General features: G+C 40.2%; 1 protein-coding gene across 1 annotated transcript in view; it reads left to right on the top strand.

Moving 5' to 3' along the window:
* The first annotated feature begins 13,856 nt into the window (after positions 1-13,856).
* AMPD1 (adenosine monophosphate deaminase 1) overlaps positions 13,857-24,768 on the top strand; it is a 19,934-nt gene continuing 9,022 nt past the window's right edge. Inside the window, exons 1-5 of the mRNA XM_024764870.1 lie at positions 13,857-13,944; positions 15,227-15,238; positions 18,578-18,758; positions 20,058-20,223; positions 23,221-23,386. Coding sequence (XP_024620638.1) covers positions 13,923-13,944; positions 15,227-15,238; positions 18,578-18,758; positions 20,058-20,223; positions 23,221-23,386 — 547 coding nt within the window. The 5' untranslated portion in view covers positions 13,857-13,922. The remainder of the gene's footprint in view (positions 13,945-15,226; positions 15,239-18,577; positions 18,759-20,057; positions 20,224-23,220; positions 23,387-24,768) is intronic.

Here is a 24,768-nt window from a genome sequence, read left to right as displayed (position 1 = left end):
TTGCTTTTACCACTGATTGCCTTTATTGAAAGTTAATATTTAATTCAGACTTTTGGATGTGACATTTGGACAATATTGGAAGATCTGAGTTCCTCATTTTGTCTCAGTATAAAATATGTCAGAGCCTGCTTTATTATGTCGGGGTGATTCAAAGCTGTATGGCAGATTCTCACACATTAACATGAAGTGCTAAAAACTACCATTGGATCTTTTGGTCTATTTTTGTACTACTCTACAGTCTACCAGTCTTGGTGTAGGTTTGAGAGTGTAAGTCTAGGAACCAGAGAACATGGGCTCCAACTATAATTTTACTACTCTAGCCAATAGTTTCCTCATTTTGCAAAATAGGGAAGTTGAAATAGGATATCTCAGATTTCCCAGTCCTAATTAAGGAGATATAAAAGAATGATTTCAAACCTAGGCTTTTTCTTTTTTTATTTTTATAATTATTTATTTATTTTTGGCTGCATTGGGTCTTCGTTGCTGCGTGCGGGCCTTTCTCTAGTTGCAGCGAGCAGGGGCTGCTCTTCGTTGTGGTGCGCGGGATTCTCATTGCGGTGGCTTCTCTTGCAGAGCACGGCCTCTAGGCGCGCGGGCTTCAGTAGTTGTGGCTCACGGGCTCTAGAGCGCAGGCTCAGTAGTTGTGGCACACGGGCTTAGTTGCTCCGCAGCGAGTGGTATCTTCCCGGACCAGGGCTCGAACCCTTGTCCCCCTGCATTGGCAGGCGGATTCTTAACCACTGCGCCACCAGGGAAGCCCAAACCTAGGCTTTTTCAGTCAACACTGGAATATTGTGATTATGAGGACCTTGATTCATTCTACCAAAGACATCAATTTTTTTTTCACTTTTTTCTTAAAAAGGGCAGAAATGTGGATCATTAGTATTTGACTGAATTAAGCTTAAGGAAACCAAATTTAAGCAACAGGATACTGTTTCTAGCTACTAGGATGAGTGTAAATATTTTAGATTGTAAAATGTACATGAAAAACAGAATTATGGACTGGTGTATCTAAAACAGATTTCCTCCTAAGTTGGTCACCTATGCCTCACATCAGATCTTTTGTTCTTCTAATATTTGACACCCTGATAACTGAGAAAGAGGAAAGGAGGAAAGGATATTATCTTACTGATGATAGCTGCTGTTCCGCTTGGCAAGATGAAGCTATAGAAAGACAAACAATGGAAAAGTAGCTAAGGAAACTTGTTTACTTGGAATATGAGGGGACCTCCTATGCATCTCTGTGCTATTAAGGTTTCTGTTCTCAGAACAAGCAATTCTCAAGGTCATTAAGAGGCCAACAGAATCGCATGAGTTGTTTGATATCCATAAATACATGTAAAGGGGCCAAGAGTTCGTGCTAGTGATCATTTTGCAAAACCACTTAGGACACATTTCAGATTATGTCCAGCTCCATGACTTGAGAGCACAGAGAAGCAGTGTCCAGTATCCAAAGGGGAAGGGTATGGTTTGTAATGCTTTCAGTATAACCCTGGGCAATGAAATGTGGTCCTATACCTTAATAAAAGAAAACTGGAACTCTAGGAACATCTGAAATACAGATAATAAATACCCTTTGCAGTGCCAAAAGGAACATCAAAGGTTCAGCTTCAGGAACTGGGAGTAAACCTAGTGAATTAATCATTCTTATCTGGAGACATTGTATTCATGACTGACTTTGCGCTTGCACCAAAATAGTCTGCTTATTAACCTATAGTGGGGAGGAGGGAGATGTTCTTTTTCAACTTAATGTTTAATCTCTTCTTAAAACTAGTGTAAATACAGATTGCCATCAATTTGTAGGCACTGTATAAAGAGAACAAGGCGTAGTGCCTGCATTATTGGGGGTTAAAGTGATATTAAATGTTTCTAAAGATAGAGGCAGCTACCTGCCTAACCAGGGAGTATGTGGTTGGAACTGAGCAGTTGCCTACTAGAGCCTTCAGATGCAGTAGGCTGAAATATTATCCAGGCTAGGAAAAGCAATCTTCTAGAATGGCTACTGTGGAAATAATAAAATTGGCACTATTGACACTTGCTGGAGGAGCTTGAGATGTGTGAATTTTGTATATTTGTCTGAAGGAAAACTGCACACTATTTTAAAACATCTTAGTGTAAATCAATTCTCCACATGGACAATTGAGACCCAACATTAAAAAAAAATGTTTTTATTCATTGGAATGAAGTTTAAAGACATCTTGAAAATTAGATCAAGAAACCTCATAAGTTTATGCTTGTTTTGCCTGTGAATTTGAGGAGTTTGACATATGATATTAAAGCCTAGCAAGGCACATGAACTGAAGTTACCAAGGCCTGTCGCCCCATCATTCTATAGCTGGTGTGACATTTCCTCTCAGAGAAACACATTTGGATTCCACTAGGAGGCATAGCCACATGCCCTAACAGAATGTTTTTGTTTCGTTGGCTCAGTACGTTTTCCTTACGACTTTCCTTCCTAACCCACGTAGCAGGTTTTTATTGAACCTGCTATGTGCCTAAATGCTGTGCTGCTCTGGGCATACAGCAGTGAGCCACATAGGCTGGCTCCTCATTCGTCTTTTATATTGCATTGAGGAGAGATCTCGAAAACAAAAATTTCTTAGTTGCAATTTGGTGATTGTTTCAAAGGAGAAGGATATTGTTTACTGAGGCATAACTTGCTTAGCCTCACTCTTCCAGTTGTCGCCCTCATGACACTGCCCAGGGTCACCTCCTACCCAATTTTTCTGTGAATAACCAAGGCTACCCAAGATGCACAGAGCCTGTCTCATGCCTCATTGCCACTTGGGTCTCTCCTTTTCAAGTCAAGGCTCTCATAAAAGGAAACTGTATATTGCTTCACAATTTCAAAGTGCTCTTACATAAATCTCGTTTAACCCTCCACAAAAGCCATGTAAAAGAGGAATGGTCTACATTTTACTGATGTGAATCCTGTAAAATTAGATGGGTTTATTCCAGGTTTGAACCTAGGTCTTCTGACTTCAGATACTGTGCTCTTTTTGGTTTACTAGTGCAATTGACCCTTGAACAACATGGGTTTGAAGTGGGCAGGTACACTTTTAAGCAGATTTTTTTTCAACAGTAAATACTACAGTACTACACTCTAAGGTTGGTTGAATCCAGGGATACAGAGGAATCGCGGATACTGAAGGCTGACTGTAAGTTATAGGCGGGTTGTCGACTTCATGGAGAGTAGGCGCCCCTAAGGCCTGCATTGTTCAAGGGTCAACTGTAGCTTTCAAACCATGCTGCTCAAAGCCCTTGGAGTATGGTAAAGGAGATTTCCAGGAAAGCCTGAGTGGTCAGGGCTCTCTGCTGTCTTCCCTTGTCCTTCAACCCAGGCTCCACTTTCATCTATTTGAGGGTGGGGTTATTTTGGCATATTATCCAGATATTTTATTTTTATAATCTTAAATATCAAGAATGACAATTTTTAATTCAACTACCTGAAGTTTTGTATGAATTGACCTTGTGTTTCAAGTAGTCAATTTTATTAATTTTGTAAGAGTAGTAACAGAACCTGGTTTTAAAAAAATTGAAAAAAATTGGAAACCACACATAGAATTACTTAACATTTACACAAAGTTAATCACTTTAAACTTCTGTTGTTCTTCTGTCATCTTTTGTGGTGATTTTTATGCACAGGGTCACGTGCTGTGTGTGTGTGTGTGTGTGTGTGTGTGTGTAAGATTGAATCATCTAGTGTTCTGTACCTTACTCATTTCACTTAATAACAAATTCCACACCTTTTCTAAGCCAGCATATTTACAACAACATCTTTCTTTTGAAAACTATATAGTACTGTAATTTATATAACCTTTTCTCTGCTGACAAACACATGGGCTGTTTTTTATCTGATGGTTGATTGTTTTGTCATATCAAACATCATTATATTCAACATATATTTGCCAGTATATGCATAGAGCAAATTCCCACAAAATAGTTGGGTTTACACTTGATGCATTTTTAATTTTTTTTTTACTTCACTGTGCCGGGGCTTAGTTGCAGCATGCTTGTGGTATGCGGGATATATTTTTTTTTTTTTTAGTTGCAGTATGCGAGATCTAGTTCCCTGAACTTGGGAGTGCAGAGTCTCAACCACTGGACCACCAGGGAAGTCACCAATACATTTTTTATTTTAATGCATATGGCCTTAATTGTCTTCCAGATACTGTTTTATCAATAGATTCCTTCCAACAGTGCATGAGAAGATGTTTTATCCCAGACCCTAGGCAACCCTGGGATATATCAAAATTTCAAACTCTTACCAGATTAATAGGTAAACTGTGATATTTTTGTCTACTGTCCAATTTGCATATCTTTAACTATAAGCACTTTCATTTGTTTTTCATTGTAGGCTTCCACTCAAGATTTAGTTTGAAGATTCCATAAGTAAAAGTTTAAACACCCCTTGACTTCGATCTACTCCTACAACCATCTGTCAAGCTGGGAATCACTATGCTGCATCCTCATGTCTAGTCCAGAACCCAATACTCTAGGCACAATCACGGTCATTGCACAACTAAGCAAGAGTGGGGCCGTAAATGACACCATGGTTAAGAGCCCCGACACAGGAGCCGTAATTCCTGGGCTTAAATCCCATCTCTACCACTTAAACAACTGTGAGACCTTGGGCAAGTCAGTGTCTGTACCTGAATTTCTTCAACTGTATAATGGAATAGTAATAGTAATAATAGTTCCTCAAAAGACTGTTGTGAAAATTAAATGAATTAATATATGTTAAACAACAACAACAACCTTGGAACAGTGTTGAGCACTGTTATTATTGCACAGACCCCACGGCATGCCTCCCTCTCTCTCCTGACAGAATGCAGTATACTTTTGATGTTTAGATTGCTTTGTTAAAAGCAAATTGCTGAATTTTAGTTCCATGCAAGAGGCAGGAAACAAAGTCAGTTTGTCTCACGGAAAAGGATGAGTCTTACGAAGTTGACGTCTTTATTTTTAGGCATGTATGGGAAATTATGACTGACAGGGAAATGAAACTAAATACAGTAAAATACCGTAAGATTTCAGAATTTGATTATATTCCAAACTAAAACTCATTCCTTAGGTTTAAGGTAACTTTTATATACCTCTAGCAGGGTGACAAAAATAGTCCATAGTTGCTGCTGGCAGAAGGACTGTATTCCAAACCAGAGGTTGTAATGAACTCAGAACTGCTGCCACTGAAGCAATGTTACAAAGGGTTAAGCTCATCCTGAAAGTTTACTACTGGTAGCCCCGAGCCCCATAGAACGCTTTGGCATCTAAACCATGAGTGACTGTGAGGGCATGGAGGAGGGTGGGGTGAAGAGCAGGTTGGAAAGGGCTGGGCCCTCCCAGCAGGTTTCACAGCAGGGACAGAAACCTGCTATAGTAGAATAGAAGAAGGGCTTTCTGGACAAAAAAGCCAGGCAGCAGTGATTGCCTGTGCACAGCTCATTCCTGTTAAGTGTCTGTCATCTCCTTCCTGTAGAGCCTCAGGTTACAGGTATCTCTAACTTGATAAAATACAATAAATCTCCGCTTTAGGGCTTCCCTGGTGGCGCAGTGGTTGAGAGTCTGCCTGCCAATGCGGGGGACACGGGTTCGAGCCCTGGTCTGGGAGGATCCCACATGCCGCGGAGCAACTAAGCCCCGTGAGCCATAATTACTGAGCTTGCGCGTCTGGAGCCTTGGCTCTGCAACAAGAGAGCCCGCGAAAGTGAGAGGCCCACGCACCGCGATGAAGAGTGGCCCCTGCTTGCCACAACTAGAGAAAGCCCTCGCACAGAAATGAAGACCCAACACAGCCATAAATAAATAAATAAAAATTAAAAAAAAAAAAAATCTCCGCTTTAAAAAATAGTTTGTAAATTTGTTATTTGGAACTCTGAATGTTTTCCATTGGAATAATGTTCTAAATGATGGGAAGCATCTGGGTAAGCTCCAACCAATGTAGTCCATAATTTGGATGAAATATCCACATTAACAATTTTTAAAAGACATAGAAAATAACGGTTTTAGAAAATAATGATTTTCTTTTGCCAAAAACTAAAGCAAAAATAGAATTAAATGAGACTAGTTTATATACTGATGCTTGAAGAAAAACCAAGTTTAACTACAGAAAAAGAATGAGTAGATAGACTTGTCCCACTTATAGACTTGTCCCATTTAGCTTCTGGACATTTTTCCTTAAGGGCTGTAGATGATAATAGGACCAGAATATGTTTTGTTTTGCTTTAAGTTCAGTTTTTTAATGACAAAAATAATACTTGTTCATGGTAGAAAATGCAAACAAGAAAAAAGAGAAAAGTAAAATATTGCCATCATTCCACTGCCCAGACAGAACGCTGGTATAAGTTGTCCAGGCTGTTTTCAACGTCTATATTGATACATAAGTTAAATGCCTTTCTTTTTTTTTTTAATGAAAACAAGATTATACTATGTATACATCCTTGTAAAATGCTTTTTCACTTAATAAAAATCTTTGAATGTTTTCCAGGTTAATATATATTCATCTACTCATCATGTTAATGACTGAATGGTATTTTATATTATGGTTGTACCGTACTTTAATCAATCTTCTATTGCAGTTGTTCCTACTTTTAAAAAAATATTTATTTGGCTGTTTTGGGTCTTTGTTGCAGCGTGCGGGCTCTTCGTTGCAGCACTCGGGCTTCTCTCTAGCTGTGGCGTGCAGGCTGCAGAGCTCATGGGCTCAGTAGTTGCAGCGCTCAGGCTTAGTTGCCCCGCTACATGTGGGATTTTAGTTCCCCGACCAGGGATCAAACCCACGTCCCCTGCATTGGAAGGTGGATTCTTAACCACTGGACCACCAGGGAAGTCCCTGTTCCTACTTTTTGACTCTTATAAGTTTGGCTACAATTAACATTATTGAAACATATCTTTGAGCACTTGTATAATTTTCTTAAGATAAAGTCATAAATATTAAATTGTTTTATCAATGGATAAGCATATTTTTAAAGGTTTTTGATAAATATTTTGCCAAATTTCCTTCCAGGAAGGCTAAAATCTTACACTTTCACCAACCACATGAGTGTCTGTTTCCCCATATATTAAACATTGAGTATTATCAAGAAACTGGTTCTTTTTTATAATCAAATTCACTTCAAATTGTGTGGGAAAACAAAAATAAACTGTAAATTTAAAAAAAATGGAGTGTTACAATATATGCAGTTTTAGAAACTCTTCATAGTATAATCAGTCATATTTTCTTACCTGTATCAGGTGGAATTCCCCAAAAGACGGCAGTTTCTTAAGATCTTTTCATTTTTAATTTGATGGTAAAGCCTTGAAATTTGTCCTGCACTTTTCCCCACTACTTACACCTACCAACATTTGTCTGGACATTTCTACCTGCTAACAACTTTATAATCCTTAATTTACTTACTCAGTGAATCAGGAATATTAAAACTTATATAGGCCTTGACTACCCCAAACACTACCCCCACATCTCAGAGTGTCTCTGTCTGCATTCTTCTCCCCTCTGCCACTCCAGACTCAGTGATAAAGCACCTCTCCTCTCTTCCAGGTTCTTCCTCCACCTGGGTCTTGCTTCCACCTCCTCGCATGTCCTCCAAGACTGGAAACTTGTTCTGACCTGCAGTTTCCACTCTCTTTATATGTTTACTTTCCTCCATCTACTTGTTTCTGCCCCTAGAATTCTATAAATCTGCTCCTTTGACCCTAGTTCCCTCTAGTTATCATTCTATTTTTTCTCCTTCCACTCTCTGCCAACATCATTAGGAAAGAGGAGTCTCCACCTTCCTCAGTTCCCATCTACTTTTCAACTCACAACCATCAAGCCTCCTCTACTCTCATGGCTCCTCTAAAGCTTCTCAAACAGGGGCTTCCCTGGCAGTCCAGTGGTTAAGACTCCATGCTTCCATTGCAGGGGGTGTGGGTTCAATCCCTGGTCAGGGAACTAAGATGCCACGTGGTGTGGCAAAAATAAATCAATAAATACAGAGGTGGGAAAAGAGGCCCTTGAACAGCTTCCAGTTTCCACACCTTTTCATCTGTAACCTTGAAGCCATGCTCAGTACCCCCCTCACCATCCCACAGTCAATGATTGATCATGATGAGGGTATAGAGTTGGATCAATTCTGCTCAGTCCTGAATTCCTATAATGGCAGTCTTTTTGGGGAGCTCCCCATTGGCCTGGCCAAGACTTTTTCAGATTACAATCTGAGGCTCTTCAGTCCCAACCATACTGAACTAATTGCAGTTCCACAGGTGGGTCATGAATTCTTGAAAAGAGTGCATTTATGGAAAAGGGTTTGGACTGTAAAATGGGTGGGTGTATAAAAAATGTTTGAGGGGGCATCAGTGGGATAAGACCATGAAGTAGCGAGGATGATCCCATAGGTTCGAGGAACTTTGTTTTCTCTGTAGTGCTCTATAGTGATAGGGAAATTTATTCAAGAAGTTTGGCCATTTGTATGGATAAAGTCTTTCATGATCCAGTAGAGACTTGTGTGAGGTATCTAAAAATCTATACTACTAATCTAAACAGTTCTGAGAAGTGATCTACTCCTGTCCTCCATTATAGGATTGGCTGAAAACCATCTCTCGTCACTAGAAATAACCTTGTCTTGTTTTCTTCATAACACCCATTACTACCTAAAATTATTGTGTATTGCCCATTAGAATATAAGCAGAGGCCTTGTCTCTCTTGTTCACTAAATGGCATTGCTCAGGACAGTGTCTGGTTAGGTTTTCAAAAGTTGAGGCCACACAACTAGTAAGAGGAAGAAACAATTAGAACCGAGGTCTAGTTCACCTTAACCACGTAAACTTGGTCTTCTTAAGTGCCCAAGAAATATTTGTTGAAACAATGAATGAAGAGTTAGTGAATGTTTTTGAACTGAGAATATAAAGAATATAAAGAATATAAAGATCAAAGTTGTGTTTCAAGAAGATTTAGCCTGGCAGTATTTTGCAATATGGATTGGTGACAGGGAAAATAATTAGAATCTATTGCAATCATCTGAATTTGAAATAACTCAAGACTTACCAGTTAGAATTACATTGGTTGCTAGTAGCTAAAAAACCCAGACTAATCAGTGGATAAAACAAATTTATTTTCTCATCTATTAAGAAGTCTGGAGGTGGGCAGTCCAGCGCTACTGTGGTGGCTTCAGGATACCATCAGGAACCCAGACCCTTTCTTTCTGCTCAGGCATTCTTCACATGTGGCTTTTGTCCTGCTTGTCACTTGTGTTACAACAATTGTTGATTTGCACTCAACCTACCCAGATATTTTCTTATTCCAGGCAGGAATAAGAAGAAGGGCAAAAGGCAAAACATATGCCAGCTGAGTTGGCCTCTTTTAAAAGAGCTTTTCCAGACATCCCGCCCAGCAATTCTGCTTCTATCCCATTGGGCAGACTGTCACATGGCCACTCTCACTGCAAAGAGGTCTAGCAAATATAGTTTTTTGGCTGAGCACATCGGTTAACATTTGTCAACATTAGTTAACTTTTGTTAATAAGAAAAAAGAGAAAATGAGTTTTGAATAGACAACTAGGGTATCTGTCACAAATAGAATGGGAAAAGTGGAGGGTAACATATAAAGGTTAAGAGTCATTTGAAGGAGAAGCTGATTTGTGGGGGGGAAATGTTTGGTTTGTATATATCAATTTGTAGATACCATTGGGAAATCCAGATGGAAATGTCACAAAAAAGAGTTCAAAAGGAACAAAAAATATTTTGGTTGAGTAACAACTTTGTAATGTGTTTCTAAGATTGTTGATTGAAAGGAGAGGATGGCCATAAAGCTAAGCCGTAAAATGTTCTCTTTCTGCAGACAAAGAGTCTTGTCCCAACTTTCAGTAGAAAATAGTAGTTAAAAGATCGTTCAGTCCATGCCCACAATTCTGTTCCAAATCTGAGGTTCCACACTGATGCTCCTATCTTTAATATATGCTGTTACAGTTCATAAATTCTGCTGAGTCTAGCTAAGTACTTTATTTACCTAACAGTAATTATCACAGACAGGTGTACCTTGGAGCTATTGCAGGTTTGGTTCCAGACCACCACAAGATAGTGAGTATCACATAAAGCAAGTCACACAACCTTTTTTGTTTCCCAGTGCATATAAAAGTTAAGTTTAGGGCTTCCCTGGTGGCGCAGTGGTTGAGAGTCCGCCTGCCGATGCAGGGGACGCGGGTTCGTGCCCCGGTCCGGGAGGATCCCACGTGCCGCGGAGCGGCTGGGCCCGTGGGCCATGGCCGCTGAGCCTGCGCGTCCGGAGCCTGTGCTCCGCGACGGGAGAGGCCACAATAGTGAGAGGCCCGCGTATCGCAAAAAAAAAAAAAAGTTAAGTTTACATTATCCTGTGGTCTATTAAGTGTGCAGTAGCATTATATCTAAATAACAATGTACATATCTTAATTTTAAAATACTTTATTGTTAAAAAATGCTAACCATCATCTGAGCCTTCAGAGAGTCTTAATCTTCTTGCTGGTGGAGGGTCTTGCCTCGATGTTGATGGCTGCTGACGGATCAGGGTGGTGGCTGCTGAAAGCTGGGATGGCTGTGGCAATTTCTTAAAATAAGACAACAGTGAAGTTTCTGCCTCAATTGACTCTTCTTTTCCTGAACGATTTCTCTGTAGCATGCACCGCTGTTGATAGCATTTTACCCACAGTAGGACTTCTTTCAAAATGGGAGTCAATCCTCTCAAACCCTGCCACTGATTTATCAACTAGTTTTATGTAATATTCTAAATCCTTTGCTGTCATTTCAACCACCTTCACAAAATTTTCACCAGCAGTAGATTCCAGCTCAAGAAATCACCTTCTGGGAATTCCCCGGTGGTCCAGTGGTTAGGACTCGGCACTTTCACTGCCAGGGCCCAGGTTTGATCCCTGGTCGGGAAACTAAGATTCCGCAAGCTGTGTGGAGTGGCCAAAAAAAGAAAGAAAGAAAATAGAAACCACCTTCTTTGCTCATCCATATGAAGAAACTCATCCATTCAAGTTGTATCATGAGATTATTCAGTCACATCTTTAGGTTGCACTTCTAATTCTAGTTCTCTTGCTATTTCCACCACATCTGCAGTTACTTCCTCCACTGAAGTCTTGAACCCCTCAAAGTCATACATGAGAGTTGGAATCAACTTCTTCTAACCCCTGTTAATGTTGATATTTTGACCTCTTCCGATGAATCATGAGTGTTCTTAATGGCATCTAGAATGGTGAATACTTTCCAGAAGGTTTTCAATTTACTTCGCCCAGATCCATCAGAGGAATCACTATCTATGGCAACTGTAGCCTTAAGAAATTTATTTCTTAAAGAATAAGACTTGAAAGTCAAAATTACTCCTTGATCCTTGGGCTGCAGAATGGATATTGTATTAGCAGGCGTGAAAACGACATAAATCTTCTTGTACATCTCTTATCAGACCTCTTGGGTGACCAGGTGCTTTGTCAATTGAGCAATAATATTTTGAAAAGAATTTTTCTTTTCTGAGTGGTAGGTCTCAATAGAGGGCTTAAAATATTCAGTAAATCATGTTGAAACAGATGTGCTGTCATCCAAGCTTTGTTTTTCCATTTATAGAGCATAGGCAGAGTAGATTTAGCTTAATTCTTAAGGGCCTTAGGATTTTTAGAATGCTAAATGAGCATTGGTTTCAACTTCAAGTCACCAGCTGAATTAACCCCTAAGAAGAGAGTCAGCCTGTCCTTTGAATCTTTGAAGCCAGGCATTGACTTCTCCTCTCTAGCTATGAAAGTCCTAGATGGCACCTCCTTCCAATGTAAGGATGCTTCATCTACATTGAAAATCCATTGTTTAGTGGAGCCACCTTCATTCATTACTTACATACATCATCTGGATAACTTGCAGCTTCTTCATCAGCACTTGCTGCTTCACCTTGCGCTTTTACGTTATGGAGATGGCTTCTTTCCTTAACCCTCATGAACCAGCCTCTGCTAGCTTCAAACTTTTCTTCTGCAGCTTCCTCATCAATCTCAGCCTCTGTAGAATTGAAGAGAGTTAGGGCCTTGCTCTGGATTAGGCTTTGGCTTGAAGGAATGTTGTGGCTGGTTTGATCTTCTCTCCAAACCACTGAAACTTTCTCCATATCATCAATGAAACTGATTTTCTTTCTTATAAACTTTCTCCATATCATCAATGAAACTGATTTTCTTTCTTATCAATCATTCGTGTGTTCACTGGAGAAGCACCTTTAATTTCCTTCAAGAACGTTTCCTTTGTATTCACAGTTTGGCTGTTTGGTGCAAGAGGCCTGGCTTTTGGCCTATCTTGGCTTTCAACATGCCTTCTTCACGATGCTTAATCATTGCTAGTTTTTGATTTAAAGTGAAAGACATGAGACTCTTCCTTTCACTCGGACACTTTGAGGCCATTGTAGGGTTATTCAATGGCCTAATTTCAATATAACTGTGTCTCAGAGAATAGGGTGGCCCAAGGAGAAGCGGGGAGACAGGAACCAGTCAGTGGAGCAGTTAGAACACATACAACATTTATCGATTAAGTTCACTGTTTCATATGGGCATGCGTTCGTGGTGCCCCAAAACAATTATAATGGTAACATCAAAGATCACAGATCACAAATCACCATAACAAATATAATAATAATGAAAAAGTTTGAAATATTGTGAGAATTACCAAAATGTGACAGAGACACAGCGTAAGCAAATGCTGTTGGAAAAATGGTGACAGTAGACTTGCTCCTTGCAGGGTTGCCACGAACCTTCAATTTGTAAAAAACACAATATCTGCAAAGTGTGTTAAAGTTCAGCACAATAAAATTGAGGTCTTCCTGTATTTTGCTGTAACCAGGACTCTGTGTTATTGTGGAAGGAGCATGAGATTTTGGTCCAGAGAGACTTGGCTTTGCATTAACAATCAGAATGACTTTGGGCAAGGCACGTCTCTCCCCAGAGCCCCAGTTTTCTAATTTGGGAAGCAAGGGTAAGGTGCTCCTTGCCTTATAGAATTGTAAGCAGGGTCAAATAGATAATATTTGGAAAGTGCTCTGTGTACTATAAAATGTTATGCATGAGAAATACATTCTTTTTGTAACAATATATAGAGTGAGGGTCCCTGAGCACTCTAGATGGCAGTTGTGCTTCCACAAGATTTGAAGTAAATTTATGACTTAACTCATTAAATAAATTCTGTCAGGTGAATTTCTGCCAAGTCAGAATATTTCTTAAGGTGTGTGTGTGTGTGTGTGTGTGTGTGTGTGTGTTGAGAGTTTGATGAATGTACCAGCATATTCTCCGACCACAGAAAGCTGTTCTCAGGACTGAAATCCTGAGGACCTTGACTTTCCAGAAGCATGGACGATTTCATTGTGTTTCACTAGGGTGGAAAATGGTCATCAGTGGTCCAGTCATACTAGAAAACTACACTTGAAGAGAATCCAATCCATAGGAAGATTTAGAAAGTATTAAAATGCAATTTCTGGCCCACCACAGATATCTTGTCTAAAATCCCAGGGTAAACACTGAAGGCTGGCTTCCCTGGTGGCGCAGTGGTTGAGAGTCCGCCTGCCGATGCAGGGGACACGCGTTCGTGCCCCGGTCCGGAGGGGTCCCACATGCCGTGGAGCGGCTGGGCCCGTGACCCATGGCTGCTGAGCCTGCGCGTCCGGAGCCTGTGCTCTGCAGCGGGAGAGGCCATAACGGTGAGAGGCCCGCGTACCGCAAAAAAAAAACAAAACACTGAAGGCTTCACCTGTTTTTCACAGTCAGTGCCTAAAGCTATAAATAGGTCTAAAGCTCATCTGTCTCCTTTTAGCAGAGAAGGGTCAAATTACAGGGGCAAAGCAAAATAATAAAATGAATATCAGCGTGTTTTATACTGTCAGTCAGTCATCCCCACAGTCTCCTGTCTCTTCCTTTCTACTGTGCTATCCTAGAATCAAGGATCCCAGCACAATGCCTCTGTTGAAACTTCCAGGTAGGTGTGCAAAAGTGTTTGTAGAGTTCACTTCTTTTAATATGCAATCAATCCTTTAACTATCATGTCAGCTCGGGAATCCTTTGTTTAAGGTTCCTAGTATTTTTAACTAATACATTTCAGGAAAAGACAAGACAAGGTTTCCAAGGGGATTTTGGTTCTTAGTTTTAGGAGGGAGGTAATTTTCTAAAACTGTATCATGTAGTAGCATCCTTGATGATCGCAGTAGAAAACGGTGTAAGATATTTATTATCTACTCTGCTAGTCTAAACAAAACCTGTGCTGCCACACTTGGGAGAAGGGTCCTATAAAATGTCTTTAGCTACACCATTAGCTGAAAATCATGAGAATAATGGCAACATTAATATTAATCTGTGTATTCTGATGGTTCATAATCCAGGTTTGTACACAGAGTAATTTTCAAAATAATAATTTGTCTTTTTCATTATAAAAGTAATACATTTCATGTGAAATAAAAAGAGACATTTCACTGAAAAATAAGATTAATAAACACTCATTTAGAGAAACTGAGAAATTTAGAAAAGTAGTTATAAAAAAAAAACCCACAATCCTCAGCATCCAAAGATAACTTTTAACATGTTAGTGTTTTTCTTTCAAACTATTTTCTTTGAAAATTTAAAGAATTTTTTTTAAAAAACCACAGTTGAGATTATATTATACATGTGACTTTGTATCCTGCCCTTTTTCTGGCTTCACATTATAACTTAATCAGTTACCATGGCACTCCAAACTCTTCCTAAACATCATTTTAAATGCTGTATAATATTCCAATTTTCTTAACCAATCCCTTACGTTCCTTATGATTTTTTTAAGTATAAATGTGCTCTGACAATAATATTTGTACCTAAAGCTTTTTCCATGTTTAAGGATTCTTTCAGAATAGATTCTCAGAAATGGCTGTTTGGTAGGTGTTAATTGTTTACCAAAGAATCTGTTTTCGCTTACCTGCAATCAGCATTGTATGAGAGTTTCCATCCCTCTTGATCAGGTTTTTAAAAATCACATTTTACAAAGAGTACCTTTTTAAAATTATAAACATAAATTTAAAGAGACAAATTAGAAAGGAAAAGAAAACGAAGAGCTATATAATAACTATATTCCCAGGGTTTTCTATTGGCAGCAAATTGTAGAAAAATGGAAGAATGAGCTTTAATAACACATCCCACCACACCCCTTTCTTATACCAACCTACCTATTTCTATTCCAAAGCATTGATGAGTAGCCACATATATTTTATCTTGTTCTATTTTATTTCATACAGCTGAAGAAAAACGTGAGTATTTTGGGCTATTTTTCCTGCCATTTGCCAAAGTATCAATTTCTAAAAGATACTATTCTTTAATTCAGAAGCATGTGTATTTTTCAGCAGTGTTTATTAATGATACCATTAAAAGCCAACAAAGATTTATAATGACCATAGATCTCCCATAGCATAGCAAATGCACTCATGAATTTTCCTGCCTCCAAAAATCCCTTTTTTAAAGAAACCTCAGAGGACATTCATTTGATATTCTGACATAAAATAATCTTCTCCTTTAGACATTAGTTAAGGGGATCTACTGAGTCCTGCCGTAGTGAACCCTCCTCCAATGCAAAAAATTCCATGGTGAATTTTTGTGACCAGATAAAGTGAAACCCATTTTCGATAAAATTGTAACTTTTTATGTATGTTCCCCTCCAACTCAAATCAGACTTGTCCTTTGACGGACTGATAGTACTCATGGTGCCTCCGAGTTCCTCTATGAGATGCCATGTGGCAGATGAAGGATCTACAACCTGTCTTTCCTACACATTAATAAAGCACTGCTGAGAAATAAGCATGTTTTTCTGGGTCTGTTGGGTGAAGAAGCAAGCATGGTATTTCTTTTCTCAAGAGTTTTGCACTTCCCATGTTAATAATAATAATCCCCAACTTCTGCATAGTACTGTGTAGTTTTTAAAGTATTTCCTGTTCAATCTTTACAACAATTCTCTGAAGTTGACATTGTTATTATTAATATTCCTCTTTTATGATGATGAACACTGAGGCTCCTAGTGATTATATGGCTTTACCAAGGCCACCCAGCTGTCACAGACACTTTTTCTCACTCCTAGTCCAGTGTTCTTTCTGCTTCACCACTCTACTTCTTGTTTCTATTCTCTTATCTATTCTCTGTCTAAATGTGGATGTCCTAACCTCAAGACGTTGCCACTCAGATGCTCCATTATCTCAAACATGCTCAAAAAAGAACTCAGCAATTGTCTATACAAACCTCAGGGAGTCATCTGTACTTTACTCCATGAATTAGGTTGTCACCAAATCTTATCTACTCACCTTTTGAAATGTCAGTTTCACTCTTTCCTCTCCCTAATCGCCACCACTCCCTGAAGTATTTTTGAAAGGCAAAGCTCTTGAATTAGGAATCAAATTTCAGCTGTAGTTACACGAAGCCAAAACAACTGGTTGATTCAGTGGAAGGAAATATCAACCATATAATTTTTTGTGATAATGTAAGCTACTTCTTGAGAGTAGAGTTTCTACTTTTCAACTGTCTATAGTGACTTAGGGAGGTACAACCTAGAAAAAACAATGTTTAAAAACATGAAACAGATAGATATGTGCAGTCCCACATAATGGATGCTTGTTTTGGAAGAGCCAGATCTCAAGCGAGTAGGATTTGGTTCCTGGGACTCCATTTCCATACTTTCCTTCCTGAGACCTCCAAGAGCATTGCCACAGACCCATCATGACAAGCCAGTTGCATAGTCATCTTCATTCTCCTCCTCCTCATCATCAGAGCCCACTGGCCTATTTCCATTTGCTACCCATGGTACATGAAGCCTCTTCTAATTTCTGCTTGTCATTCACCCTTTAGGTGCATGTGCTTGCCTGCGATGCTCAGGGAGGAATGATACTATTTCTGGGGAACAGTTGGCTGTGGGGTGGGGAGGCATTCTCAGGTCATCAAATGTATCTACTTAGTGTTTTGTTCCTTCCTTCATGGATCCTGGTGCTTGCCAAAAAACTAGGGATAGCATCCAAAGATGCTTGTCAGTTTCAGGAAGTGCTTGAGCTCAACGAGACAAATAGATGCATGAAGTTCAGCCAACGCATTGGGCTTCTCTGTTACTCTGCTGTGACAAGCCAGGTTTGAAAACTGGCTGACCTGACTGTTAGCGTTGGTGAAGTTATGAGTCAATTACTCTCATTTCCAATGTATGCTTCAGCCTATACTAAGCCATACCGTTTATCGTTTCCTTAATAACCCTAACCTAACCCCAAATACCAAATATCAGTCTGAGCAATGCTACCAAATTATGTCATTCAGTTTAATCTGGTGTTTTATTTTCCTTTAAAAAATTGCTCTAAAAAAGCATTTTCACATACATTATCTCACTTGATGTCACAACAGCCTTGTGAGTGAGGTTTGTAGGTATTAGTATTCCCATTTTATACATAAGGAAACTGAAACAGGAGAAGGTGAAGGAGTTGGTAAGTACAGAACAGTACTTGAATACAGTACACTTACCTAAATTGTAATTGAAAATGTGTCATTGTGGAGACTTGTATAGACATTGAAGGGGCAGCAGGAGCGAGGGGATCTATGTTTCTGCATGCAGTTTGCTTTGTCATCACATGAAGAATGTTTCTGTCTTCTGCTGTTGCTCCAAATATCCAGCTGTTTGCCATTCTCATTATTTGCTACCTGCTCTCTTCTGGAAATACCAAGAGACTTTTAGAAGTATTGGAGGTTATAACTACTCAGATGGAAACAGCTGGGTGTCTGGAAAACACAATAGAACTTAACAGAAAAGCAGATACTTGATGGCCATCACCACCCTATATGATAAAACTGGTTGTCTTGTATCCTAAGGATCTTGGGGTTGTTCATTGCCAGGCTAAAGGTCATCCTTCCACCCATTTTAAGAATGGAAAAATTAAGGCAAGTAAAAGTAAAATGGGCTGTCCAAAGGTCACTCATTATGGAAGGTCACATATCCACAAGAAATGGGACTCCCAACACTAGGCAGTAAATATTAGCGATTCCCCTCCCCCCCCAACACCAGCACATCACCAAGTCATCAGGATTTGAAAAAAATGAGGTTGTGATGTGTGACAGAAACACAATATCTGTCTTATGAGGAAGAAAGGCCCTAAAGTACACATTTATTTCTCAGAACTATTTAGATCACTTATTCTGTTCAGGAAGAAGAACACCAAGGACCAACAACCCTATCCACATCTTTAAAACCGTCAGAAAAATTCCACCAACCTGATAGGAAGGACTATGCTGCATGGTTACTATGAAATCAAACTTAGCCCCGCCAGAAACAGGTGATCTTGGGTTAAGTGCTAGTCCTGCAAGAGCCCAATCCCATCTTTAGGACCCTCTAAAGTGTGCTGTAAGAATCTGACCCGTGATTCTGAGAATGGATTTCCAAGCTACCCACACAGAAACCCACTAAAGAGAGGATAGGCATGAAGCTCCATCATGTTTCCGGCACACTGGGCGGAGAGCAGGGGAGCCATGTACCCAGGGCAGTCCTTAGCACTGTGCCTTATGTGTAGCAGAAACTCTCGGATGACTTCTGAGAAAGTGCTTGAACACTAACACGTGAAAACGCCTTTTAGGTATTGATGATGCAACACGGAGCTTTGCTGAAAAAGTGTTTGCCTCTGAAGTCAAAGATGAGGGAGGCCATCATGAGATCTCCCCTTTTGATGTGGATGAGGTCTGTCCAATTTTGCACCATGAGATGTGCAAACACCTATTCCAGCTGGAGGCTCTGTCCACCCCCACAGGAGGCAGGAGGTAAGTGGTGTAAGTGGAATGTTTATTACATTGGGACACAAGGAAGGGGAAATGTCAGGGCAGATGGTTCACTCTGAATGGTGATTCAACTTGGGGGAAAAACTCTGTCAGAGTTAAACCCACACCCCCCCAAACACACACAGTGAGTACACTAGGGCGAAGCGACGAGGACAAAAAAGAAGAAAACAGTGGCCTTCCTACCTTCATCCAATCTGCCTTTAGTTGAAGCATTCCTGTTCACCCAAGCAAGAGGACATGATCTACCACGTGATTGTTCCAAACCAAAGTGGGCTGATGGCTGCTTTTCCACACCATATAGAAACTGGAACTCAAGGGCCTCATCTTTGGACTCTGTACTTAGTCAGCCTTAGTGTCGTGCTGCCTGAGAGGAATCCTGCCCTTCAGCCAGTCTGACCTCCTCCAGGCCTCAGGGATACAGCTCTCCGTTTCTGCCCTCAGGCGCTGCCCATCCTATGCCTGTGATGTGTATCTACTGCCTTCCCTGAACAGATCCCTCTCCACAAAGTCCGCTTATTTTCCCTTCTTTGAACTACTCTAGTACTCACTACCTGTCACCATGTGCCACAGTTTAGTTCTCAAACCTGTTATTGACCACTTACCTGGAACCCCCTCCTCAAAACACTCCCCTCCCCCAACCAGCTTCATGGGGAGGTCATTCTGCAATCCTTCCCTTGGTTTTATCTCTTTAAGGAAATGACAACAATCCACCTTCTTTGGCATCCCCCATAGGACCTAACATAGGGCATGGGTCAAAGTAGAAACGGAATAAATACATGTTGATTTGAGGAAGTAATGTTGATCAAGCAACTTACAAGTTCCAGGTAGTGTGCTAAGCGTTTTATAAACATTAAATCTCACAGAAATCCTGAATGGTAGACATTATTACACCACTTTTTTAGAGAGAGAGACAGAAGCTCACAGAATTTAAGGGACATGCACCAAATGACACAGGTACTAACTGACATAGCCTGTGCTTACTGCAGCACCCAGACTTCCTGTTCTGCTGGGAGTGGGCCTCCTGTGCAGGACGGTGTCATGCTGAGAGTCTTCTAGTACATTCCCTAAGACCCACTCTTCCAAGGTATACGAGGACGAAGGGAACACTGCAACATGATACCCCTTTCCATAAGGTTGGATCCTGTTTCTGACACCCAGCCCACATTTAATTTTCACTCTTTTTCCTCACAATGAAATTGTATAGTGGAACATCAACTTATCACAATGAAACTCGCAATGAAGATAAAGTTAACTCTTTTTATTTTTCAATTTCAAACCGAGAAAAAAGCGTTCCTTTGGACAGAAGACCATTAGTTTGTCCGTTCCACAAAGTGAAGCATCTTCCACCAAACTGTCCCACACTGATGAATACATTTCTTCGTCTCCCACCTACGAGACCGTGCCTGATTTTCAGAGAGTGCAGATCACAGGCGATTATTCCTCTGGGGTGAGTTGCTTCTTGCCCCTCACATGTAGCTGCTAGAAAGATACTCAGCTTGATTGTTTCAGCTTCTTTCCTTCCTCCCCTTCCTTTTGAAGAAGGTGTTAGCTCACCGGTCCTTTGCTATACTTCATTATCACACTTCAATACCAATATGCTGCAACTTTAAAAAAAAATTATTGAAGTATGATTGATATACAATGTTGTGTTAACTTCTACTGTACAGCAAAGTGATTCATTTTACATATATATATATTCTTTTTTATATTCTTTTCCATTATGGTTTATCACAGGATACTGAATATAGTTCCCTGTGCTATACAGTAGGACCTTGTTGTTTACGATATGCTATGACATATTTCCGTTTCGCTTTTATCATCTCACATAATTTCTCCTCCTTTATCTCATTTGCTTGCACATGCGAATATGCAGTAGAATGTGATGTGTGTGTTACAGAATACAGTGGACAGATTCTGGCAAAAGGACCAAAGAGAGTAGCAACTGAACTAGTCTCACTGAGGGCATCATAAAGCAGGAAAGGGAGCCTCAGGGAGGCCCGGGGGGCAGAGTGGGGAGGGGCTCTTGGGGAAAGATGGACCCAGAGCAGACCTAGAATGGAGAGAAGGGCTGCAGGTAGGATTAACCAATCAAAGAAAACAGATCAGGAGAAAGAGAGAGAAAAGAGGAAAGAAGAATGGAGAGAAAAGAAGATGAGAGAGGACTTCGCTGGCAGCGCAGTGATTAAGAGTCTGCCTGCCGATGCAGGGGACATGGGTTCGATCCCTGTTCCGGGAAGATCCCACATGCCCTGGAGCAACTAAGCCTGTGCACCACAACTACTGAGCCTGCGCTCTAGAGCCTGCAAGCCACAACTACTGAGCCCACGTGCCACAACAACTGAGGCCCGCGTGCCTAGAGCCTGTGCTCCGCAACAAAGAGAAGCTACTGAAATGAGAAGCCCGTGCACCGCAACGAAGAGTCGCCCCTGCTTGCCACAACTAGAGAAAGCCCGTGCGCAGCAACGAAGACCCAATGCAGCCAAAAGCAAATAAATAAATTTATTTTTTTAAAAAAAGAAGAAGAAGAAGATGAGCGAGAGGTCAGAACATTCTAATGCAGCTGCTGTTTTTCGACCAACTGTCCTTTCCAATTTCATAGCTGATGCTTACACAGTAGATTATTGCTTGGAACAGATTCTGGTATGCCACAGGGATAGTAAACTCAAGTTGCAAACAACTTGACCTGCTTGTCCTCTCCAGAACAGTTGGTCAATAAATAAATCTCTGCCACACGGACTTGCAAAATCAACATCATATTGGTGAAACTGCTGTTTAGCCATTGGTCTGTGCTCCAAATATAGTTTTAATGACCGGTCCTAAACCCTCTTCTCATGTAACTGACCCACTTAGGGTCAGTCCCAAGATATTTAAAAATGACAGAGCAATGAAATGGACACTATTCTTGTTTATTCGTCTTCTGCATGGTAACATGTGTGCTCTACAAATGGCAGGGATTTTAGATGCTAAATAACTGAAACGAAATGTTTAATAGCAACGTGGAAAACAAAGTTTGGAGAAGGCCAGAGTTCAAGAAAACCACAAATATTAAGTGACAAACTTGATCCTTATGTGCTTGGTGGAAATGAAAAGAGGAATAAAAGGAAAGAAGATGAGAGGAAGGACAAGGCTCACAGAAGTCAGGGATTAGCTTCTCCTCCTATAAAAGCTGGAGGGCACCTGAAACCTTGGTCTGGAGTCTTTTTCTTTCTTTTTTCTTTTGTCTTTTTTTTAACGTCTTTATTGGAGTATAATTGCTTTGAAGAACCAAGTATGTGGCTACACCGGGTAGCTGAAGGTGGCTGAGCTGCTGAGCTACACTCCACCTAGTTGTGGCCTGTACCTGAATCAGTCTTTGCCTTTATAACTGAACAGAGAGGTAAAGGGGGAATTAGGGCTAAGTTCCCAAGGCCATTCATCCCAGATAACAAATTCATTGTAATCAGTCCTTATTGAGCACATACTCTGTGCCAGGCACTGTGTGCTAAGTGCTAAGGATGAGAAGGTGGATAAGATCCAGCTCTTGTCCTCAAGGAGCTTTAGATGGCTGGCCCATTAGGTAGCAAAGGAACAAGCATGCTATTGGAAGCAGACCCCCAGACCTAGCACCTGTGCCAGACTCTCTTGGTCAAGGTCAGCAAGTCATTAAAAAGAGTTCAACTGTTTAGGATTAATATCTGGACTTCAAACCATTGGGAACAAGCTTACATTGGTCCCAGAAAGTCTTTGGGTTCTGATGATGAGCATGCAATGATTTAGAGTTATAACTGTGGGCATGTCAAGCCTAGCCAGGAGTTGGGGATGGGGGTCAGGGAAATAGACCAGTTTTAGGAAATTTCCAGCAGTTCTAAGAAAATTTTACTCTATAATCTCTGTTTTTAGTCCCAGATAAAATTCTGTTCAAAACCATCCCAAAGAATGACTTCTCACAGGATGATATTCTGATCCGTCTCTAGCTACAGAAAGTAGTGCATGGGTGACAGGGTTTGAGGGAAGTGTGACACTTTACTCCTTCCCCAATTTTTCCCACACTGACCAGCAGGTGATCTGAGTTCTCAAATTACACCAACATTGTCTTTCAGTTGAGATGTTGTCTTCAGAAGCCCATACTTAAAATGTTCTTTTGTTACCTGGAGAAAGTATTGTCCATGTTAGAATGGGTCCTTTTAATCATATTTGTTAGATAATCACTGCTATCTAGCAAAAACCAAAAACAAATATGGGACTGTAAGGAAAGACTCATAGGACAGACACGTTTTGCCAAGAATGGAAGAGCAATTAAAACTTCAGGGCCTGCTCCTTGAGGGAGACCCAGGGCCCAAGTTGAGTGAGAAGTAGGAGCGGCTCAGCAGGGGCTGTGACACCCAGGAGAGCTGGGAGGTGCCAATGACAAGCTTTACCCACTTCTCCAGTTTTCACAGGAGCTACTCTGAAATTTTCTTGGTAGGTTACGGTTGAAGATTTCGAAATGGTTTGCAAAGGTCTTTATCGGGCATTGTGTATACGGGAGAAATATATGCAGAAGTCGTTTCAGAGGTTTCCAAAAACCCCTTCCCAGTACTTGAGGAACATTGAGGGTGAGGCTTGGGTAGCAAATGAGAGCTTCTATCCAGGTAAGTAATTTTCTTATATAATGTCTGGAATATAGCTTTAGGTTTAACTACTAACTGTTAAAAGTGCCCCATGATTATAAGTAACCCAGTTTTAAGATATCATAGTCATCTTTGGCTCCATTCTCTCTCCCGCCCAAGTGCCCAATCACTTGATTCAGTCTGTACAATATCTCTCAGAACCGCCTCTCTTCACCATTCCTCAAGCTCTAATTTAGGTGCATATTTCTCTTTGTCCAGATCATTGCAATAGCTTCCTAACTATTCTGTTAAATTCTAATCTCACTTCCTTTCAGTTCATCCTCACTTTGGTACCAGTTATTATAAAACAGATCTGAGCACATCCTTCTCCTGACAAAAACCTTTAACTACGCCCCCTACAAAGTTAAGTCCAGTCTTGAGCCTGGCATTCAAGGCCTACCACCATCTAGCCTTCTAACTATGTTTTATTTATCTGCTATTTATTTATTTTTGGACTTGCACACTCAATCTACTTATAAACCTACCTCCTTTACTCCACCTTTGAACTCTTTGTCCTGGTTGGAAGCGTATCCTCTTGTCCATTTAGTTCAGCACATTCCTGCCCCTGTACTGTTGCCATGCCATTCCCTGTGCTGCATTGCCCTTCCTTTCACTTTTTAACTATATGTCCAAATGTCCAGATCCGGTCTCATCCTTCAAGGTGCAGCCCAACCATTATCATTTCCTTCCTTCCTCTGACCTCTGTATAAAAGTAAACTACAGGTTTTGACTTTCCACAGCACTTTATTTACATATCTCATTTTTACTTTCTTTCTTATATAGTACATATTTTAAAACAATCAGATTTTAATAATTTCTATTGTATAACTGTATCATAATTTATTTAATCAATTCCTATATTTAGGCGTTTAGATTTCTGACTTTTAAAAGTTTCTCTCGGGCTTCCCTGGTGGCACAGTGGTTGTAAAAAAAAAAAAGTTTATTTCCAACAAGGTTACAATAAACATCTTTATTAAGACATTTTTGTACAATTGCTCTATATCTTTAGGATTAGACTTCTAGAATTGAAATTCAGGGGAGGCAGCTATTTAAGGTTTTTGAACTATCAAATTGTTATGTTGTTAAAAATTTCCAGTTCTAGAGCTTCTTCTCTTTAATTCCTTTTAATATTAAAATCCTAGTAAACATGTTCCAGTTTGGTAACTCATAACATTGGTTTGTTCATCTTCTATAGTATTGACATTTAGGATGACTTGCCTTTGTTTCTCCTAAATTATACTTTATCTCTCTAGTATATTTAAGAGTAGGGACTCGAAAGTTTATATCTGACATAGCAATGTACTGTCTCACTTCTTTCGTGTTCCTTATCTCAGTTTTGGATAGAAAATGTGCCAACATTTTCT

This window comes from Neophocaena asiaeorientalis, unplaced genomic scaffold (genome assembly GCF_003031525.2).
Source record: "Neophocaena asiaeorientalis asiaeorientalis breed wild unplaced genomic scaffold, Neophocaena_asiaeorientalis_V1.1 scaffold62, whole genome shotgun sequence".
In the NCBI taxonomy this organism is placed as follows: domain Eukaryota; kingdom Metazoa; phylum Chordata; class Mammalia; order Artiodactyla; family Phocoenidae; genus Neophocaena; species Neophocaena asiaeorientalis.
This window is presented reverse-complemented; position numbering and strand designations above follow the sequence as displayed.